This window comes from Cavia porcellus, unplaced genomic scaffold (genome assembly GCF_034190915.1).
Source record: "Cavia porcellus strain 051 isolate PalLab524CR breed Dunkin Hartley unplaced genomic scaffold, mCavPor4.1 scaffold_8, whole genome shotgun sequence".
NCBI classification, from domain to species: domain Eukaryota; kingdom Metazoa; phylum Chordata; class Mammalia; order Rodentia; family Caviidae; genus Cavia; species Cavia porcellus.
In genome coordinates, this window is record NW_026947491.1 from 49116417 (window position 1) to 49137575 (window position 21159).

General features: G+C 48.7%; 1 protein-coding gene across 2 annotated transcripts; it reads left to right on the plus strand.

The window, feature by feature from the left end:
* Positions 1–272: 272 nt before the first annotated feature.
* Erbb3 (erb-b2 receptor tyrosine kinase 3) lies at positions 273–19917 on the plus strand. Of its 2 annotated transcripts, none has more exons than XM_003476196.5 (28): positions 273–618; positions 3967–4118; positions 4601–4787; positions 5431–5556; positions 6111–6176; positions 6328–6446; positions 6557–6698; positions 7035–7148; positions 7238–7358; positions 10580–10653; positions 10776–10866; positions 11079–11284; positions 11612–11744; positions 11937–12027; positions 12243–12397; positions 12946–12999; positions 13527–13662; positions 14391–14510; positions 14618–14716; positions 14916–15101; positions 15259–15414; positions 15644–15719; positions 16009–16155; positions 16252–16349; positions 16441–16629; positions 16786–16857; positions 17070–17364; positions 17543–19917. In XM_003476196.5, the coding sequence occupies exons 1-28, from the start codon at positions 537–539 to the stop codon at positions 18064–18066; spliced, it is 4011 nt and encodes a 1336-aa protein (XP_003476244.4). In that variant the 5' UTR covers positions 273–536; the 3' UTR covers positions 18067–19917. The 2 variants fall into 2 exon arrangements, with proteins under 2 accessions (XP_003476244.4, XP_063110987.1); XM_063254917.1 differs by lacking the exon at positions 273–618 and adding an exon at positions 786–1331.
* Positions 19918–21159: the final 1242 nt, after the last annotated feature.

Below are 21159 nucleotides of genomic sequence, written 5' to 3' on the forward strand. Positions count from 1 at the left end.
GAGAAACAGTCATATTTGGAGACAAAATCCCTCAAGTGACCCAACCGGCTAGGGGAGTTGAGTAATTTGGTTAATGGGCGAGGCTAACTTTCAGGGGGCCGGGCTTTGGAGCGCTCTTCCCACTCCATTCAATACCTTTCCCGGGGTCGGGGGGCACTTGGAGTCCAGCGCTCGGCTCTCTGAGGCTCCCGGGGAAACGCGGGCGTGAGCCCACTCCTGGACCCGTTCGGCTACGCTGTGGGGTGCGCTTCGGGCAAGCGGCGCGAGGCTCCGCACGCCCCGCTCTAGCCGCGCACGCGAGGGGGCGCGGCCGTGACTCACCCCCTTCTCCTGAGCTCCCTCCCTCTCAGCCCGACGTACACCCTGCTCTGCCACCCCGCTCCAGACTCCGGCTCCGGCCGCAGAGTGCAACTCCGAGGCCACCGTTGCCGCCTCCCACTCGCGGGCGGCTCAGGTGGCTATGGCTTCAATGTCCTAGTCCACGGTCCCCCGCCGGGCCGGACTCGGCTGGGCTCCCTTCACCTCCCGCTGGAGTCATGAGGGCCAGTGGGGCTCTGCAGGTGCTGGGCTTCCTTCTCAGCCTGGCCCGGGGCTCGGAGGTGGGCAACTCGCAGGCAGGTAAGTGGTACGGGGGCGCCCGCTGCCCGGGACCGGGGGGCAGACAGCAGCACACTGAGAGCCTGAGCAGGGCCAGGCTTTCAGGGCTGGGGCTATGACCCCAGGGCGACAGGGGCTACCGGGAGGGGAGCGTCGGGCTTGAGTTCTTGGCGTGGTCGGGCAGGGACACATTCCTGGACGCACGCCCCCTTACAGAGCCTCGCTGACCCCCTAATTAGTCTCCGCTGTTTAAATTGCTGAGCGGGGACGTAGGTTTTGTGAGGAGGTTGAGGGAGGTGGGGACCTTGGCGGAAGGTGCTCACTGTATCCCCTGAACCCCACTCTACTCAGGTTTCCCCAACCCCTAGTTTCGTTGTTTTGCCGATAGGGCGGAGCTGTGGCAGGTCTAGAGTAGGTTGTTGTTTTCTGATGTTGGAAAAACAGGAGTGGCACCTCCTCTTCCGTGAGTGGGCCTGTCTTGGGGAGGGCAGAAATTAACCCCAGAGCCAAGTCCAGGGGACAGCAGGGTGAGAGGCCCAATAAGGGGCTGGCTGTCAGCTTTCCCTCAAAACAAGGCGGGGTGGCCCCATCCTCTGTTAAGACCCAGGTCAATTCAACTAATATTTATCGAACATCTACTACGTACAGGACTTGGAGTCAGGAGCTCCAAAGTGGAAAGGACATTCAGACTTCATTTCTCAGTCTTTTCTCACCCCAATAGGAGGGCCACACAGGTACCACTCCCACCTTCAGAGCCACCTGTTCTAAAAGTTGTTCCTTCCTGCCCCTCCCCCAGTCTGTTTATTGTTTACTCCACCATTTCTTGGTAGCTTCTCTCCATTCCACCTCCTGCTTCCATGCCATTGAGCCCACACCTTTGGGGGGGGGGGGTCTCTGGGACCAGGGACACTTGAAGGGTGCTGGCCTCAGTGGGATCAGAGTTCTGTTGCTCTCTCCCCACCCCCACCCCCATATCAGCTTGGGGTTTGGCACAGCCAGGGCCCCTTCCCCAGGGTGGGAGTGGGAGAAACCACCTGTGGTTCCCCACAGTTGCTGGGCCTAAATTTAACTCCCAAGGATCTTGAGATGTGAAACTCCCAGCTGGTGGAGGGAGGTGGTCTGGGGACTGGAGTGGGAGGGGCCAGTAGAGTGACAGTGTCAGTGTCCCTTGCAGACCCCAAGAATCTTTAGCTGGGATCCCAGGAGTCCCAGACTGTTGCACCCTCCCTGAGAGAAGCAGAAGGCAGGCACGGTTAAGTCTCTACTTTATCTGGATCCTGCAGCCTCTGGGCATCCGGCCCTGTCTCAGGCCCTCTATAGTCCCTTTGTCCCTACTGTGACAGGGGTGGGGGACAGGAGGGAAGGCCTCTGTTTGAGATTGTCCTCTGTTTTACTCCCAGTACCCTCCCCGGGAGGAGGGTCTTTGACACTGTCCTGTCCTTCCCGACTCCTAGTTCCTGGATACAGCAGGGATTTTCATAATTGTTGTTCCCCTTCCCTGTTGCCTAAGTTGCCTGGTGCCGCCCCAGAGATGTATATAGTCCCTGCCCAGGCCCTTTGCTCCCACTTATGAAAGGTGGACTTTACCCTCAGGGTGCCAGAGAACTGGGATTTGTTGCTCTGCTGACTTCCAAGCACAGACTCAAAGTCTGAGCTGTATTTATGGGCAGATGGCCTCCTTGGGGCCACTTGGAGTACTTGGTGATAAGGACCTGAGGACAGACCAGTTAGATTTCTGGACTGGCGAGGAACCTATATACATGTTTGTGTTTGTAGTTGTGTCTGGGTAGTGTGCATGTAGGCATAAGAGCACACCCTACTTCCTTGTGCAAACCTATGTACATGTTTGTGTTTGTAGTTGTGTCTGGGTAGTGTGCATGTAGGCATGTGAGCATACACCACTTCCTTGTGCAGAAATCTTGGCTCCTCCTTTATCTGGGAGAAGAGTTGGCACCTTAAGGTGGAAGAGGGGGTGTCCTGCCTGGAAGGGGTTTAGGGTGGGGCCAATCCAGAAATGACTAACCTTCCCAGGCTCCTCTGGGAGCTCCTGGCCTGTTTGCCCCCTTTCCTGAGATTCCCCCTACCTGCTTCCCTTCCTGGGGAACGACTGGGAAGAGGATTCCTCAAAGGTCAAGCCGTCTGATCTAGGCAGTAGCCAGCTGGAGGGGTGGGGGCCTCTCAGTCTCCCTCCTTCTCCCTGAGTACTTCTGCTTCCCACTGAGCTGCCACTGCCTCAGGGAAGGGTGGTTGGAAAAGGTGCTATCTATCTCCTCCTCTGCACCCTACCCACAAGGACTAGAGACAAGGTAGAGCTTCATGGACCAAGACTTCCCAAAGCCGGGTGTCCTTCATGTTTACAAAGGAAAGTGAGAACCCAAGGTGCCTCATGCACCTCTCCTCCATGCCATGGGTCTGAGCTCTTCCCAAGTGCAAGTATCAGTGAGATTGCCATGTCAGGCCTTCAGTAATGAATCTGTGTTCACACTGAAATTGGCCAAGGGCTTAGGAATGAGGGGTCTCCTACTGTTTTCTTCCACCTTCTCTGTGTTTGCTGAAAAACAGTGCTGGAGTGATGCTGAGGGAGCTGGATGGAGTATGTTGGAATAGGGGAAGGGAATGAGAAAGGAAGCCAAAATTTAAAGGGGGGGGTGACTGCCAGCTCCTTATCTTTCAGTGTTAAAGACAAAGCTCCCATTGACCCCACCACCAGGGAGCTCCCCCCTCCAGTGAGGTCACTTGTCTGAGCCCAGGGTTCCAGAGTGGAGGGGGGTGCTGCTGAGGATGGGGTGTCTTGGACAGGGTGGGGCAACCCCCTCCTCCTGGATAGAATCGCCTCATTGTGGGCTGAACTCTGGCCCTGGGCAATGCCCCCACCCTCTGCCCCATCCCACCCTGGCAGACACAATAGGGGCTGTGTGCTAGCCCCAAAGAGATATTTATTCCGGGGCTGGGGCTGAGAGAGGCAGGCTGGGGCCAGAGAAGTAAGTGGCTGAGGGGAGAGGAGGGTAATCAAAGTTGTAGTCCTTGCCTAACTTCTTTCTAGGGAGAGGAAAAAGTCCCCTCTGTCTTCCTTCTGGATTAACCCCTTAGTCCCCAAAGTAGTTCTGAAAGAGATAGAAGAGGATATGCCCTAGTGGGAACAGAAAACTTCACCTTCCCATTTCATAGATGATGGGACAATGGAGGGGGGAGGCTTCGGTTCTGGTAGGTGTCACTGTCCACCCCTCACTGCGGAGGTTGGCAGACAGCTGCCTTCTGGTCCTGCTGAGTGTTTCTGGAAGAGTGCAATAAAGGATGCTCTTGGGAGTAGCAGATGGCACTGAAAACTTACATCCAGCACTCTGCCACTCTTACTCCCATTTCGAACAGTGTGCCCTGGGACTCTGAACGGACTGAGTGTGACAGGCGATGCTGAGAATCAATACCAAACACTATACAAGCTCTATGAAAGGTGTGAGGTGGTGATGGGGAACCTGGAAATTGTTCTCACTGGACACAATGCGGACCTCTCTTTCTTACAGGTTAGCACACCCAACCCCTTCCAACTAACCCGCTGCCCCCATCCTCCACATAGAAGACATCTTCTCTTTCTCAGGATGACTCTGCTCAGCTCAGCCTTCCTAAGACTCAATAGTTCCTAAGTAGTTCCATAAGGGAGACAGGGACTAGAATCCTATGGCTAAAGTCTGGTCGCGGAGTCAGAGATATGTGGGGTGGCCCTGAAAAAAGGATGGGACAGATGGTGCAATGACCATACCTCTAATACCAGCTGGTCAGGAGACGGAGGCAGGAAGAGTATGTTAGCCCAGAAACTTGAGGCCTACCTGAACAGTAAGTTAAGGATTCAAGGGGGGCTGCTGGATAGGTCAAGGATAGAGTGCTTGCCTAAAATGAATGAGGCCCTGGAAAAAATAGTTAAGGGCTCCTTTAGTACCTTAAGATGGAAAAGGGCTGAGACGCTGTCTTGTTGTCTCTCTCACTGCCATGATCTGCTCCATCACAGTGGATTCGAGAAGTGACAGGCTATGTCCTCGTGGCCATGAACGAATTCTCTACACTCCCCTTGCCTAACCTGCGAGTGGTGCGGGGGACCCAGGTCTACGATGGGAAGTTTGCCATCTTTGTCATGTTGAACTATAACACCAACTCCAGCCATGCTCTGCGCCAGCTCCGTTTTACCCAGCTCACAGGTCAGTTTCTGATTATTCCTTCTGGTCTTGCTCTCAGGGTCCTGCTGACAGGCACCTCTCTGATGAGGACCCAACACTGCTTGACTACATTGTGTAAAGATCCACCACCCCTTAAACAGTAGAAGACCCAGTAGAGAGCTGAGAGCATCTGCCCCCGGAAGGGAGGTCCTTGGGCGGGGGTTGGAGTTGGAGTTGGATCTGTTAGCCGTGCCTCCCAATGCAAGGTACAGTGTACTTTAGAGTCCCTCCTTCCTTGGAGTGCTGCCTGCCCTCCCTCCCTAGTCACCACAAGCTGGAGGTACAGAGGGGTTAAATTCCACCTGGCCACCTTCTCTGGCTGCTTGTCCCAGTTAGTTGGAAAACACTTGGGTAGGCCTGGGGGCAGGGGCATTAAATCAAAGATATCTTTTCCTTCTTTCCCTTCCCCTCCTCCCCTCCACTGGCTAAACCGGATCTAAACCGGGACTTAGACAGGTGTCTGAAGAGGCAGGAATCTGTATGACTGACTCCTCTTGGATGGCAACCCTTTGCCGCATAGTGGACCTAATTGGACTGCATGCTAGGCTTCTCCTACTCCTGGCTGTCTAGTGTCCTTTTGGTGGGTACTGAAGCCCTTAACCTTTCACTCTCTTCCCTACCTCAGAGATCCTGTCAGGGGGTGTTTATATTGAGAAGAATGATAAACTTTGTCACATGGACACAATTGACTGGCGGGATATTGTGAGGCACCCAGACGCTGAGATAGTGGTGCAGGACAATGGCAGAAGCTGTAAGTAACCATGATCAAGATTGCTCCCTGTGCCACACCAAACCATCCTCATATCCCTAAGCCAAATCTACCTCTCCACTGAACAATCATCCCAGGCCCCATGCCAGGAGCCTGCCAGGAGGGACCTACCTGGTCAGGCCTCTGGAATCCATATCACAGAAGCAGTGTATCAGGAAAAGTGGTGGGGTGGGTTGCCAGGAGGCCAGATCTTCCCACCCCACCCTGACCACAGTCTGCGCTCCCTCACAAGCACAGGTCCCTACTGGGCTCAGTTTAACCAGAAGGAAGCAGGTTCCTGGTTGGGGCTGGGGCTGAGATTGGCATTTGCCCTGCCCTCCCTTTCAGCCGCCCACTGGGTGGTGTGGGGGTGTGGCTCCACCCCTTGTTGACAGATTCACTTAAGCAGAGCCCTGTTCTCCAAGGCTAGGGAGGGACACTGCCCTGGCTCTTGCTCCCTGGATTGAGGTTCCTGTGTGCTGACATCATACGCTGCTGATCCAAGCAAGCTTTTCTAAGAATTGATGGCCCCCTGTGTTGTGTTTTTTCCTAACCAGGTCCCCCATGTCACGAGGCCTGCAAGGGACGTTGCTGGGGCCCTGGACCAGAGGACTGCCAAACATGTGGGTTTCAATTTCCCTTTAAAACTTCAAGCTCATACACTTTGACAACCCTGCCAATGCACACTTGTGTTCATGTTGCAGATGGGGATGAGCAATGGCCCTGGAATTCAGTCCTAGGAGCCCTGATTCCATGCTTTTTCTTCCTCCATAGTGACAAAGACTATCTGTGCCCCTCAATGTAACGGTCACTGCTTTGGGCCGGACCCCAACCAGTGCTGCCATGATGAGTGTGCAGGCGGTTGCTCTGGCCCTCAGGACACCGACTGCTTTGTATGTACACCTGCCAGGCACATGCTGGCTTCAGAAAGGAGGGCATGGGCTGTGGGGAAGAGGTGGGGTTCACATGTATCATGAATGTCAGGGGTTTACTGTGTCCCCAGGCCTGCCGACACTTCAACGACAGCGGAGCCTGTGTGCCCCTGTGCCCACAGCCTCTTGTGTACAACAAGCTCACTTTCCAGCTCGAACCCAATCCCCACACCAAATACCAGTATGGTGGAGTTTGTGTAGCCAGCTGTCCCCGTAAGTGGCTGAGGGGAAGAAATGACAGTGGTTGGGAGACTGAAGGGGTCAGGTTGGGTGTCATATAGAGAACGAGAGCACGGATGTTTGTGATCATCTGACTTCCCTCAGTGGGTGACCTCTACGTGTTGTCTCCTTAATTGCTCCTACCTAGCCCTTAGGAGAATGAAGAGCCCAGGGAACTTCTGATCTGTGGCGCAATGCCTAAGTAAGCTAAGGTGGCAGCAGTGGCCAGTCCAGTACACAGCAGGAGGGAACAAGAGCGCAGAGGAGGGGTTGCCTTGGTAGTTTGCAGGGCCTCTACCTCATTTCTAATGGTGCTTTCTTTTTCTTTAGATAACTTCGTGGTGGATCAGACATCCTGTGTCCGGGCATGTCCTCCTGACAAGATGGAAGTAAATAAAAATGGCATCAACATGTGTGAACCTTGTGGAGGGTTGTGTCCTAAAGGTGAGTAGAAGGTGGTAGAGTTGTGGAGACATATCCTTTCCCATGAGGCTATTCGGACCATCCTCACCGAGCCGTTTTTGTGTCTGCAGCCTGTGAAGGGACAGGTGCTGGGAGTCGCTTCCAGACTGTGGACTCGAGCAACATCGATGGGTTTGTGAACTGCACCAAGATCCTGGGCAACCTAGACTTTCTGATCACTGGACTCAATGGGTTAGAACTTCTGTCTTCCTTCCTCAGTCTCTTGGCACATCCACCCACATGGTTAATTTCATTGGCCTCTGTGGAGTGACCAGAAATCTAAGTCATAAAACCTTAGCAGTTGAGACAATGCTGAATTTAACTTCATATCCAGGGCCTAAATACCCTCGGGGACATCCTTAAATAATCAGTATCATCCTGATGAATGATGATAATCATGGGACAGGGACAATGTATCTTTTTCCTTTAAGTTTTCTAAAATGTATTACTAAACTTAGATAAAAATATACCTCCCCATAATTTCCAACTAATTCTCCTAGTTATGTTGCTTGAAACAACAAAGAACAAAGGGACATTTTGGACCACTGGGAAGAATTTAAAATGTGTATGTGAGACAGAGATGGAGAAAGTTACAGAAACTATGGCCATCTGTTTTTTTTTTTTTTTTTTTTTTTCTTTTCCATTTTTTTTTTTTTTTGTTTTTGTCTTTTCAAAACAGGGTTGCACTATGCACTGAGCCTTGAGCTCACTTGGCAGCCCAGGTTGGTCTCGAACTTGTAACAATCCTCTTGCCTCAGCCTCCTGAGTGCTGGGATTACAGACATGTGCCACTGCACCCAGTTCCTTTATTTTTTTATTTTTTGGTGACAGGATCTTGCTATGTAGCTTAGGCTGGCCTCAAATTCACCAGTAGTCCTCCTGCCTCAGCCTCCCAAGTGCTGGGATTATAGGTGATGCCCAGCCCCTTTTTCTATTTTTGAACTCAAGAGCTTTGCACTAAATTACATACCAATCCCTTTTAAAATTTTTTATTGCCGCCCAAGGTCTTGCCAAACTGCAAAGTTTCCCAGGCTAACTTTGAATTTGCAATCCTCCTGCCTCAGTTTCTGGGTACTAGGATTATAGGCATGTACCATAATACTTTTTTATGTATAAGCAGGGTTTCACTGTGTAGTTCAGACTGACCTTGAACTCGTAGCAATCCTCTTGTCTCAGCCTCCTGACTGCTGGGATTATAGGTATGCACCACCACACCTAGTTTCTCAGTTTAGTTTAGGTTTTTTTGTGTGTGGGGGGAATACTAGGAATCAAACACAAATTCATGCTTACCAAACAGGCACTTAAAATTGCTGAGCTAAATTCTTGACCCTAGTTTTTTCGTTCTAGTTTTGTTTTTTTGAGACAGGGTTCTCACTATGTAGTTGAGGCTGGGTTTGAACTCACTGTGTAACCTGGGCTGACCTTGAACTCACACCCAGTCCTCCTGTCTTAGCCTCCTAATTGCTGCAATACAGGCATGCACCATCATGTTCCCCTTTTTTTTTTTTTTTGGTCTTTTTGAGACAGAGTCTGGCCTTCAACTCACTTTGTAGTCCAGGCGGGCCTCAAACTCACAGTGATCCTCCTGCCTCAGCTTCCCAGGTGTTAGGATTACAGGCACACATTACCACATCCAGCTTCCATCTAATTTTTTATTTTGACAGTATTTTGGTTCTGTAACTCGAGTCACAGAATGATATAAAGATTTCCATACACTTATTACTCAGATTCCCTAAATGTTAAACATATTACTTATGATTTTATAATTTCTTTCTTTTTTTCTTCTTTTTAATTTTGAGCCAGGTGTTATTAAATTGCTGAGCTCCCCAGGCTGGGCTTGAATTTAGCAATTCTTCCTCAGCCTCCCAGACTGCTGGGATTACAGGCATGAGCAACCATGCCTGCTTATTTCTTTTTCTCTTTCTATACACACACCCAAACAAATCATGGTGTGTTTCTGAACCAGTGGAGGGTGAATTTCCAGAAACAGTACTCCCTTATCCCTGTGATATTTCAGCATGTTTCTTAAAAACAAGAACACATTTTCTTTCTTTTTCTTTCACTTTTTGTTGTTGTGGTTGGAATTCTAGGAATTGAGTTCAACCTAGGACCTTATACATGCTAGCCAAGTGCTCTGCCATTGAGCTCCTCCCTCAGCCCTTCAAGAACATTTTCTTAAATAACCAAAGTACATTGCATGGATGAAAAACTTGGTGCTGAAACCAAATACTGTCTAATCTACAGATTTTATTCAGATTTCACAAATTGTTCTACTAAACTCATGCACAGACCATACAGTTACACTCAAGTTATATCTTCAGTCACCTTTAATTTATAACACTTCCTCAGTTTTTGTTATCTTTCATGATATTGGCATTGTTGGTGAGTGTAAATCAGCTAACTTGTAGGATAATCTTGATCTTGGATTTGTCTGCTGTATCCTCATGTTAGGATCTAATCTACGGCCTCAGGCATGCTACTGCAAACACCCTACCACTGAGTTACATCCTTAGCCAAGTTAAACTTTTTCATCTGTTTTTCTGAACTGGGGATTGAACCAAGACCTGCTTGCTATGCAAGTGCTCTGCCAATGAGCTAAATCCAAGCCCTGATCTATTTTGATCTGTGTAGATATTGTCACTGAACAATATCTCCAGCTCTCATTCATTCATTCGTTCATTTTATTTATGTATTTGTTTTAGACAGTCTTGCTGTATAGTTTAAGCTGGCCTCAAATTCACAGTAATCCTCCTGCCTCTGCCCCCGCTCCCCAGTACTGAGATTATAGGCATGTGCCATCATGCTATCATGCATGGCAGCTTTTTTTTTTTTAATTTTTTTTTTGTATTTTTGTATTTTTACCGGTACCAGGGATCGAACTCATGACCACGTGCTTGCAAGGCAGGCGCTTATGCCGCTGAGCTAAATCCCCAGCCCCCCCTTTTTTTTTTTAATTTGAGACAGGGTCTTGTTGCTTTGCCCAGTTCAGCCTCAGATAGTCCTTCTGGCTCGTAAGTAGCTGGGAATATAGGCATATGCCACCACTGCTGGTCCTTTACATTCTTATTTTAGTGTTTAGGTACCCTAGATTTGGCCCCTTAAATTTGCTCCCATGTGTTTTAAGCATGTATCCTGATTCTTTTGACCACTGGCTCTAGAGCCTATACCCTAGGCTCATGCTATTTCCCCTACCTCAGCTATTTCTCCAAGGAGTTCTGTTTTCTTTGGGTGGAGAACAGCACTTAGAAACCAAGGTCAGTGGGCTGGAGATGTAGCTCATGGCAGAGTGCTACCTAGTATACACACTCCCCACCAAAAAATTATCTAGAAAAACCCAAGGTTGAAGACAGGTGTGTTTCTTTTACTAGATTATACCTCTGTTTTGACTGACCAGTTTTGACTTTTCTCACCAGAGACCCTTGGCACAAGATCCCTGCCTTAGACCCTGAGAAGCTCAATGTGTTCCGGACAGTACGGGAGATCACAGGTAAGGGGGAAGAAGTCTTAGCTGCTTGACGAAATCACATCCCAAGTAAAAGAAGGGACCAGGAGAACCAGAGAAAGAGGAAGCAGAGAGGTGCCCTGTCATATACCTCTTCCAACCCTCAGGTTACTTGAACATCCAGTCCTGGCCTCCACACATGCACAACTTCAGTGTTTTTTCCAATCTGACAACCATTGGGGGCAGAAGTCTCTACAAGTGAGTAAGAGACGTGGAGGTGGTAGCATCTCCAAATGCATGGTGGGTGCCCTTTCCTACAGCAGCCCCAGGAGGTCTTCGAGTTTAATGGGGAACAGTTCCTCCCAGGGGGCAGGACTAGCCCAGAGCAAATTTTCAAGTGTGAATGAATCCACTGCATGTATACCTTTCTCTTTGTAGTCAGCCTGCTCATCCTGTTCCCTTATTCTCAGCCGGGGTTTCTCACTATTGATAATGAAGAATTTGAATGTTACATCCCTGGGCCTCCGATCCCTAAAAGAGATAAGCGCTGGTCGTATCTACATCAGTGCCAATCGGCAGCTCTGCTACCATCACTCTCTGAACTGGACCAGGCTGCTTCGGGGGTCTGCAGAAGACAGGCTGGACATCAAGCATAATCGGCCCCGCAGGGACTGTGGTGAGGGAAGTGGGCTACAGGGTGCAGAACAAGAAGATGAGGGGTGCAAGAACTGCTCTACCGGGGCTGGGGATTTAGCTCAGTGGCATAAGCGCCTGCCTTGCAAGCAGGCAGTTGTGAGTTCGATCCCCGGTACTGATAAAAAGGAAAAAGAAAAAAAAAAGAAAAGAAAAAAAAAAAAAAGAACTGCTCTGCCCTGGAATTGGGAATCGAATTGAGGGTGGAACCAAGGACAAAGGGGCTGGCAGGTTGGAAACAGTAATGAGGGGGCACCCAGGAAAGGGCTGTCCTTGGACTCCTGCACCTGACCTACCCCTTCTATTCCAGTGGCAGAGGGCAAAGTGTGTGACCCGCTGTGCTCCTCCGGGGGATGCTGGGGCCAAGGCCCTGGGCAGTGCTTGTCCTGTCGAAACTACAGCCGAGGGGGTGTCTGTGTGACCCACTGCAACTTTCTGAATGGGTATGGTGAAAGGAGACCATCAGCAAGGATGGGCTGGGGCCCTGGGATGGAGCTGTTCCCATGGTACCTGACAGCCTCTGAGCAACATACATCACATACCTTGGTGGGAACAAACTTGATTCTCATTGTAGGGTCAAGGTGTTGAAGGTCAGGACTTGGGAAATGACACTTCTTCCTTACCCTCCACTACAGGGAGCCTCGTGAGTTTGCCTATGAAGCTGAATGCTTTTCCTGCCACCCAGAATGCCAGCCCATGGAGGGCATGGCCACGTGCAATGGCTCGGTATGGCAGTAGCCCTGGATCTCTCAGGGAGGTGGGGAAGACTTGACACTTGGGAGTATCTAGGGACTAAGAGTCCAGTGTCCAGGATGGCCCACAGAAGCCAGATGTTACAGTCTGCTCCAGAGGTTCCTGAATGGGCTGGGTTGGTCCTTGCTGGGATGTATGGAATTAATAATGGGATCCCACTTCAGGATCCTGACCTTTTTTCTACCCAGGGCTCTGATGCTTGTGTTCAGTGTGCCCATTTTCGAGACGGGCCCCACTGTGTGAGCAGTTGCCCCCATGGAGTCCTAGGTGCCAAAGGTCCTATCTTCAAGTACCCAGATGTTCGGAATGAATGTCGGCCCTGCCATGAGAACTGCACCCAGGGGTCAGTGGTGGGACAAGGTGGGGTAGGAGAGGAAAGGTTAGGAGGCACAAAAGAAAGAAAAAGATTGTGATTTAAGCATTAGTTCCAAACTGAGTGTGGTGGTACACACCTATAATTCTAGCACTTGAGAGGCTGAAGGCAGAAGGATCACTGTGAGTTCAAGACCAGCCTGGGCTATGAAATGAGCTCAAGACCAGCCTGAACTGCATGCATAGTGAGACCTTGTCTCAAAAAAAAAAAAAAAAAAAAAAAAAAAAAAAAAAATCAATTCCAGCCATAAAGTAAAGGATTGGAGGAAGGAAAAATTTGGTAACAGCACAAAATAATACCAGTTTTGGGGAATCTGGTATAACCAGGTCAGGGGAGTTTTGTTCAAGGGGAGCTCAGGAAGGCTAGTGAGCAGGAGGTAAAAACTATGTTTTGGGACAGTTTTGGGTTTCAGGATGGGATGCCCTGAGAGCCCCTGAAAAAAAGTTTTGCATGTTGAGACTGCTAGACTTGAGCCTCTTTTCCAATCATCCATCTAAGGGAGGGACTTTCTATTCTAGGTGTAAGGGACCACAGCTACAAGACTGTTTGGGTCAACCACTGGTACTAATCAGGTATGATAAGCTGGGAGATTGTGGAAACTGGGGTATTTGAGAGAAGCTAGCGATGGACTGGTTTCGAGTCAGGGAAGAATGGCTATGTTCATTCTGGCCTTTTATATACATAGGTCACTATCATTATATTCAAGAATCTAGGCTTCTAGCTTGGCATGGTGGCTCACAACTGTAATCTCAATAAAGAGGCTGAAGCAGGCAGGTCACTGTGAGTTTGAGGCCAGCCTGGGTTACACAGTGAGTTCAGGGCCAGCCTGAACTACATAGTGAGACCCTATGGTCTCTGTGGGAGAGGGAAGAAAAAAGAATCTAGGCTTCTGGCCTTTCCTTCCTAATATTAACTTACAGTAGCCAAAGGCAGGGAGATCCTAGCTTTAGGAAAACCTCTTCTGTGCCCAAGGATATATGTATATGTGAATGTTAACTTCTTGCCCCAGATCTGCAGTATACCTTCAGCACAAATATAGGTGATATTTGTGAGGGAGGTGTAAACTCAGGGTAATGCTGGCCTTCTCTACATCCCATAGCAAAACCCATTTGGCATTGACTGTGACAGTTGGATTGACAGTGATTTTACTGGTCCTGGGCATCACTTTTCTCTATTGGCGTGGGCGCAGGATTCAGAATAAAAGGGCTATGAGGCGCTACTTGGAACGGGGTGAGGTGAGTATTTAGCTTGTGAGAGGTATCTATGTCATCTGTACCCAGGGACTAATGATAGGGTGACCATCACTCTCCTCTCTTCCTGTAGAGATGTGATCAAATTTTGCAAAGAGACAGTGTGGTCCAATACCAGCTAGGGAAACTGGAGGCATGAATTTTAGTCTTCATTTTGCCATTTTCCATAAACTATGAAGAAGTTACTTTTTGTTGTTGTTGTTGTTTTTGTTGCGGGGGGATTGAACTCACCACACTGTAGTTGCTAGGCAGGCTCTTGAGCTGCTGAGCCAAATCCCCAGCCTGAAGAAGTTACTTTCCTTCTTTGTGCTTTGGTTTTATGCATCTATACAAAGGAAGTAACACTCATTCTCCCATGTTGGATGAAAGGTGAATGGGCATAACATGAAAAAATGATTTGTAAAGCACAGAACACTGTAAAAGATCCTCAAGGGGATACCACAACCAATTTTCTGCAGTCTCCCTCCCACAGCCATTTTCAGTCAGAGGGAACATCCAACACTTTGATTCCTAACTTCATGAGCACAACTTCCTCAGTCCTCGGTCTGTTATTTCTCAACATGCCAATGATGTGTTCCAGGACTAATGACAATTGCCCTTCCTGCCCCCACCTCTTTGGGTGCTGTTGCTCTTAGCATCCATTTGTGGGGAGCTGGTGGGAGTGGGATATGGTGTGGGCTTTTCTGAGTACCTCTTTTCCATCTGCTTCTCAGAGCTTAGAACCTCTGGATCCTAGTGAGAAGGCTAACAAAGTCTATGCCAGAATCTTCAAAGAGACAGAACTGAGGAAGCTTAAAGTGCTTGGTTCAGGGGTCTTTGGAACAGTGCACAAAGTGAGTGACCCACAGAGAGTCTGGGGAGGTAGTAAAGGGGAAAGGGTTGTGGCAAAAGATGATCTGGGGCAAACGCCCCTCACCTTCTCCTGTCTCAAACTTCCCAGGGAGTGTGGATCCCTGAAGGTGAATCCATCAAGATTCCAGTCTGCATTAAAGTCATTGAGGACAAGAGTGGACGGCAGAGTTTTCAAGCTGTGACAGATGTAAGTGAGGAAGGGGAATCTCTGCCATGAGAAGAGAAGACAGTGTTAGTTATAGTCTTGCAGAATATAGTCCTGTGTGAACAGACACAGTGCTAGCTATGCTGCGGGACTTGAATGTTAGCGGGAGCCCTGAGTTGGCTGTACATGTGCTGAGCGTATGGGAATCTGTTCCCTGGATAACGCTTCTCATGTTTTATAGCATATGCTCGCCATTGGCAGCTTAGACCATGCCCATATTGTACGGCTGCTAGGACTTTGCCCAGGATCATCTCTGCAGCTTGTCACTCAATACTTGCCTCTGGGTTCCCTATTGGATCATGTGAGACAACACCGCGGGGCACTGGGGCCTCAGCTGCTGCTCAACTGGGGAGTACAAATTGCCAAGGTGAGAGAAGCCTCAAGGAGTTAAGCACCATTTGGCTGGAGGCAGTAGGGGGAGGAGTGGGAAGACTGAAGTTCTGATAGATGCTTTCAGGGTTTAGGGGAACTCCATATCTCAACAATCAACTCCCCCAACCCTAAAATTACTTTCTCCACCACAGGGTATGTACTACCTAGAGGAGCACAGTATGGTGCATAGGAATCTGGCTGCCCGAAATGTGCTGCTTAAGTCACCCAGTCAGGTTCAAGTCGCAGATTTTGGTGTGGCTGACCTGCTGCCACCTGATGACAAGCAGCTGCTACACAGTGAGGCCAAGGTGAGGTGACAACACAGCCAGGTGGGGAGCATGGGGATAAGGGAGTATTTAGTGGTCTCTTTCTGAGGTATGCAGTTGTTACATGGTAAATTCAAGGAAAAAAGCTAAAGATGCCAGAAATTTAAGCTCAGAAAGCAACAATAAAAAGAATGACAGAGAACTTGGGGTTTGGAAATGCTAAGAAAATTTGTGGAAGTCAACTGGTGGCAACTTTATCTTTACTCCTCAGACTCCAATTAAGTGGATGGCCCTTGAGAGTATTCACTTCGGGAAATACACACACCAGAGTGACGTCTGGAGCTATGGTCAGTGCATCTGAGTCTCTGCATTGTCACTGGCCCAAATCCCACAAATGCCTTTTGAGTCCTCTCCTTTTAAGAACTATAGAGCCTTCAGATCCTTGTAGCACTTCTGCTTTTCCTTTCATCTCTGCCTATCTACTGTTTTTGGACTGATCAGTCCATTTCTTTTTTCTTCTTCTTTTTTTTTTTTTTTGGTACCGAGGATTGAACTCACAACCTCGCACTTGCCAGGCAGGTGCTAATGCCACTGAGCTAAATCTCCAGCCTATCAGTCCATTTCTTGCCATGCCAGGCGTGACAGTTTGGGAGCTGATGACCTTTGGGGCAGAGCCCTATGCTGGGCTGCGACTGGCTGAAGTACCAGACCTGCTGGAGAAGGGGGAGCGGCTGGCACAGCCTCAGATCTGCACCATTGATGTCTACATGGTCATGGTCAAGTGTGAGTTACCTGTGGACCACAGCCATTTTCTGACTCCCTCCTTCTCTGCTATGCCTCTAATCCCTCTTCTGGCTGTCTCCTTTGTCTCACCTTCAGGTTGGATGATTGATGAGAATATTCGTCCGACCTTTAAAGAACTAGCCAATGAGTTCACCAGGATGGCCCGTGATCCACCACGGTATCTAGTCATAAGGGTGAGTGAGGACTAGAAGATGTCAAGGACATTTAGAGAAAAGAGGACTTGACTGGAACTGAGATTCACCTTAACAGTTATCTCCCTTATAGAGAGACAGTGGGTCTGGAATACCTCCTGGGGCAGAGCCCTCTACTCTGACAAACAAGGAACTAGAAGAAGTAGAGCTAGAGCCAGAACTGGACCTTGACTCAGACTTGGAGGCAGAGGAAGACAGCCTGGCAACCACGCTAGGTTCTGCCCTCAGCTTATCAGCTGGAACACTTACCCGGCCACGAGGGGTAAAACACCTCCGAACACTCGAGCACTCCCTATCCTTAACCCTCATGTACCGTACAGATATCCACATTAACTACTTACTGCAACTTAATCTGTAATTTACCTGTAAAAGTAGATTTCTCCTTCAGTTTAAGCTTTTCCTTACTTTTCCATCCTAGAGCCAGAGCCTTTTAAGCCCATCATCTGGATACATGCCCATGAACCAAAGTAACCTCGGGGAAGCCCCCCAGGTGAGATATGTGAGAGGTAGGAGACAGAAGGTCTTGATAAGTGCTGTGGGGTAGTGTGGTACAGTAGAAACCGTTAAGGTTTCATCAGCAGCCTACGAGAAAGGAACCAAACAGCCCAACTTCCTCCTAAACAAACATCTCTCTCCCTTTCCTTTTTTCTTTGTCCTGAGATTGAATCAACCCTATTATATTTTGTTTATTTTTCTCCTTAGGAGTCTGCAGTTTGTGGGGATAGTGAACGGTGCCCCCGTCCTGTCTCTTTACACCCAGTGCCACGGGCACGCCTGGCATCAGAATCATCAGAGGACCATGTGACAGGCTGTGACACTGAGCTCCAAGAGAAGGTGTCAATGTGTAGAAGCCGGAGCCGGAGCCCACGGCCACGCGGAGACAGTGCCTACCATTCCCAGCGCCATAGCCTGCTTACTCCTGTCACCCCACTCTCCCCTCCGGGCTTAGAAGAAGAGGATGTCAACGGTTATGTCATGCCAGACACACATCTTAAAGGTGCCTGACTCCTCCAAGGGCTTTCTTCAAATCTTCCTCTAATCCTTTCTTCAAGCTCCTCTTAATTATTTTCTCTGATCACATCCCTCCCTATTGTTCTTTTTCAAGCCTTCCTTTAACCCCTTCTGCCTGTTACCATGATATTCTCCACATACCTCTACTCTCTTCTCAACCCTAGGCACTTCTTCCTCCCAGGAAGGTACCCTTTCTTCAGTGGGTCTCAGTTCTGTCCTGGGTACTGAAGAAGAAGATGAAGATGAAGAGTATGAATACATGAACCGGAGGAGAAGGCATAGTCTACCTCGTCCCCCTAGGCCTGGTTCCCTCGAGGAGCTGGGTTATGAGTACATGGATGTAGGATCAGACCTCAGTGCCTCTCTGGGTAGCACACAGAGTTGCCCACTCCATCCTGTTCCCATCATACCCACTGCTGGCACCACTCCTGATGAGGACTATGAATATATGAATCGGCAGCGTGGAAGTGGTACAGGGGGGGATTATGCAGCCATGGGGGCCTGCCCAGCAGCTGAACAAGGCTATGAAGAGATGAGAGCTTTCCAGGGGCCTGGACACAATGCCCCCCATGTTCGCTATGCCCGCCTCAAAACTCTACGAAGCTTAGAAGCCACTGACTCGGCCTTTGATAATCCTGACTACTGGCATAGCAGGCTTTTCCCTAAGGCTAATGCCCAGAGAACATAACCCCTGTTCCCTGATATATTCGGGAGCATTTAATGGCAGCTAGTGTCTATAGAGGACACTCTTCCCAACTCCCTCTCCCTCATAGGTCTCAGCCCCATTTCTCCAGGCCTAGATAATTCCATTCAACCTTTCGAGGCTTTTAAACACTTTTAAAGTGAAATTCTTACAGAATATAGTTAGCTGTGCACTTTCTTCTCTTTCCCAGCCCCAGGAAAAGAGGTTTTGTCTAGTCTGCTAATCCCACTCCTCAGCTTCCTCACAGGAACTCCCTGGAGATATGAAGGATTATTTCCCCAGTCTCTCTCTCAGGCACTTACAGGTTATTTTCCCATCAGACTGTCTTAAAGAGGAAGAAATGGGAAAAAGCAAAGGAGAGTTGAATTCTGGCTTCTGACTTATAATCCCCTGGAAAGCACAAATTTTGTGGAAGAAAGAGGGTAGCTATTGATTACTATTTATTGAGCACTTAACCAAGAGCCAGGTATCATGCTAAATCTCTCCTATACTGCTTCACATAACTCTTTATAATCTACATAAGTTTGTGAGGTAGACATCTCATTTTATAGACAGTGGCCCTCAGGTGTTAAGATATTCTGTAAATGTCTGAACCTGGGGATATTACTGAACTATATAATGTATTTTCCTTCAGTGAAGTACTTACGCATTGTCCATAACTTGCAGTTTGAAATCCAGCAACAAAATTAGGACTGGTACCTGTTTCCATTTTCACAGAACTGTTCTTATCATAGATGCTAGCAACCTCAGCATATGATTTTTTTCTTTATTAAGAATAGTCACTTTTTCATTTAAAGGAAGTCCTTTATGATTTTTCTTTGACATGTCTGAATTGCCAGTACCACAACTCTTGCACTGTGTGGCCATTCTTAAGTAAAAGCAGTGTACCTGGATACAAATACTGTGACACCACAGCAGCCTGATGACACCTGAGAAGGCTACTAATGGGCAGGTGGATACACTGGGCAAAGAGTTAATTCCCCTGAGCAGGACAGAACAGGATGGTGTGCAATTTCATCATGCTATTCTGAATAGGATGCTACTTAAACTTCTGAATTATTTCTTCAATTTTCCATTTAATATTTCCAGACTGGAGAGCCTGGAGTTTAGCTCAACAGGGTAAGTGCCTGCTTGGCAAACTCAAGGTCATGAGTTTGATCCCTGGCACCAAAAAAAAAAAAAAATTTTTTTTCAGACTGTAGTTGCCACAAGTAACTCAAACTGCAGAAAGCAAATCACTGAGAAGAGACCCAGGGATACAACTCAGCAGCACAGCACTTGTCTGACAAGTGTAAGGTCCTAAGTTTGATTCCTGGTACCAAAAAAAAAAATCACTGAAAACCGTGGGGGTGGGGGGGACTAAGCCTGAAGAAATTAAGTCCCAGGTCCATAATTTAAAATCTCCCTAATTCCAAAGCATTTGCTCTTACTATAACCTGTCAAGACAACTTGATACAAATCATAGCCCATGTAAGGGACATTGTTTTCTTGTTTTTGCACTGAATCAAGCTGAACTCCAACAGCCACATCCTCCTCCTACACCCAGACTTCTCAGATAGTGGTGGAGGAGTGGTTAGAAAAAAACGTCTTTGTGTAAACCATAGTTCATATGTGCTGTCTCCGTGATCTCTACTCTATAAGTAGATTCACTAAGGTTCCAAAGACCTACTTTTAGGAGCTACTGTATTTTCATCCAAAAATGAGAAGCTTCCAGGTAGGTTAGGAAGAGGACTGGTCTTCAGACCTCTGTTCTCTTGGATTGAAGGAGGGGGAGATGTCCTATGATTGAATGTTTTTGTTTTTATACATGCCTGAATAAAAATGCCAGTTTTTCAACTTCCTGTCAAATGAAAATTTGTTTATAGTAAACCACCCACCCCTTTTCTCTGCTCCTCAGCAGTGGATAAACTACCTTTTTGTTTTCTGATATTCCTTCTGTTATCCTGTCCAGGTTTCTGCAGGCCTAATTCTTTCTAAAACTTCTTTTTAAAGCAAACAGTGACCAGCATAGTGATGGACACCTGTAACCCCAAAATCCAGAAACTGAGGTAGAAAGATGTCAGCATTGGGCACAGACCTTTTAAGGATTTACTAGTAATTGCTACAAGGCAATAACAAAGTATGCTTGGGGAGATTAAAAAAGGTTTTTTGGTTTGGGTTTTTGTCTTTTTTTGAGACCGGGTCTCACCATGCAGTTCAGGGTGGCCTTGGACTCTGTGGCCCAGGGGCCTGCCTCAGCCTCCCAAATGCTGGGATTACAGAAGTGCACTATCATGCCCGGCTTTTTGGTTTTGGTTTTTTGAGGCAGGGTCTCACTATGGTAGTTCAGGATAGCCCTGAACTCACTAATGTGCCGCTGGCCTTGAGCTTGGTTTCCTGCCTCAGCTTTGGGATTACAGGTGTATAACCACCACACTTGGCAGGAAAGGCCTTTGCATGTGCTTTCTCCTTCACAGTACGGAAACAAAACACTCCAGAATTTTTCTCTCATGAACGATAAAAAAATCAGTCTTTCCTTCGGGGCACTCCCCTTAGGTACCCTATCAAAGCTTACTGCTAAACTATTGTTACTTAAGTGGATGTCTGCACCCCACACAGAGAGGCCACAGAAAATGGGTAACCCCTCGGAGCTTGGCCGCCCAGTTGACCTGCCAACTAGCTCCATTCTCCCCAGCACCCATCCCTGGTTTTCCACGTTGGCTCAGCCCCTCCCTGTTCTAGCCATGGAGGACGATTGGACCGGCAGGGCCGGTCGCGCCCGCCGATCCAGGGATTAAAGACTGCGCGCCCAGCTTCCCCGCCCTAGGTGTACAGCGTGCCCACCCACCTGGCCTCCACCCGGCTCCACCCATCCTGCCACCTCTAATTCCACTCCTCGAGCTTCTCCGTGCTTCTCCATTCCCACCCCCGTTACGGCTCTTGCTCAGCGTTCTCTTTGGATGTGATTCTTTCTGGAGAGACCACGCTTTCCCTCCGGCTTGTCAACGGCTCCGCCTTCCCGCCGGAGCCTGACCCTTCCCAGAGTGCCCGGCGATTCCGGCGTGCGAGGCCCTCGGAGGGCAAGGCCCCGGGGCCTGG

Bases quoted from the DNA above. Each gene is read 5' to 3' on its own strand.
- Erbb3 (XM_003476196.5), top strand. From the start codon at position 537: ATGAGGGCCAGTGGGGCTCTGCAGGTGCTGGGCTTCCTTCTCAGCCTG. The intron at 12,398-12,945 runs GTCAGTGGTGGG...TTTCTATTCTAG, and splicing joins CATGAGAACTGCACCCAGGG to GTGTAAGGGACCACAGCTAC. The intron at 16,858-17,069 runs GTGAGATATGTG...TTTTCTCCTTAG, and splicing joins ACCTCGGGGAAGCCCCCCAG to GAGTCTGCAGTTTGTGGGGA.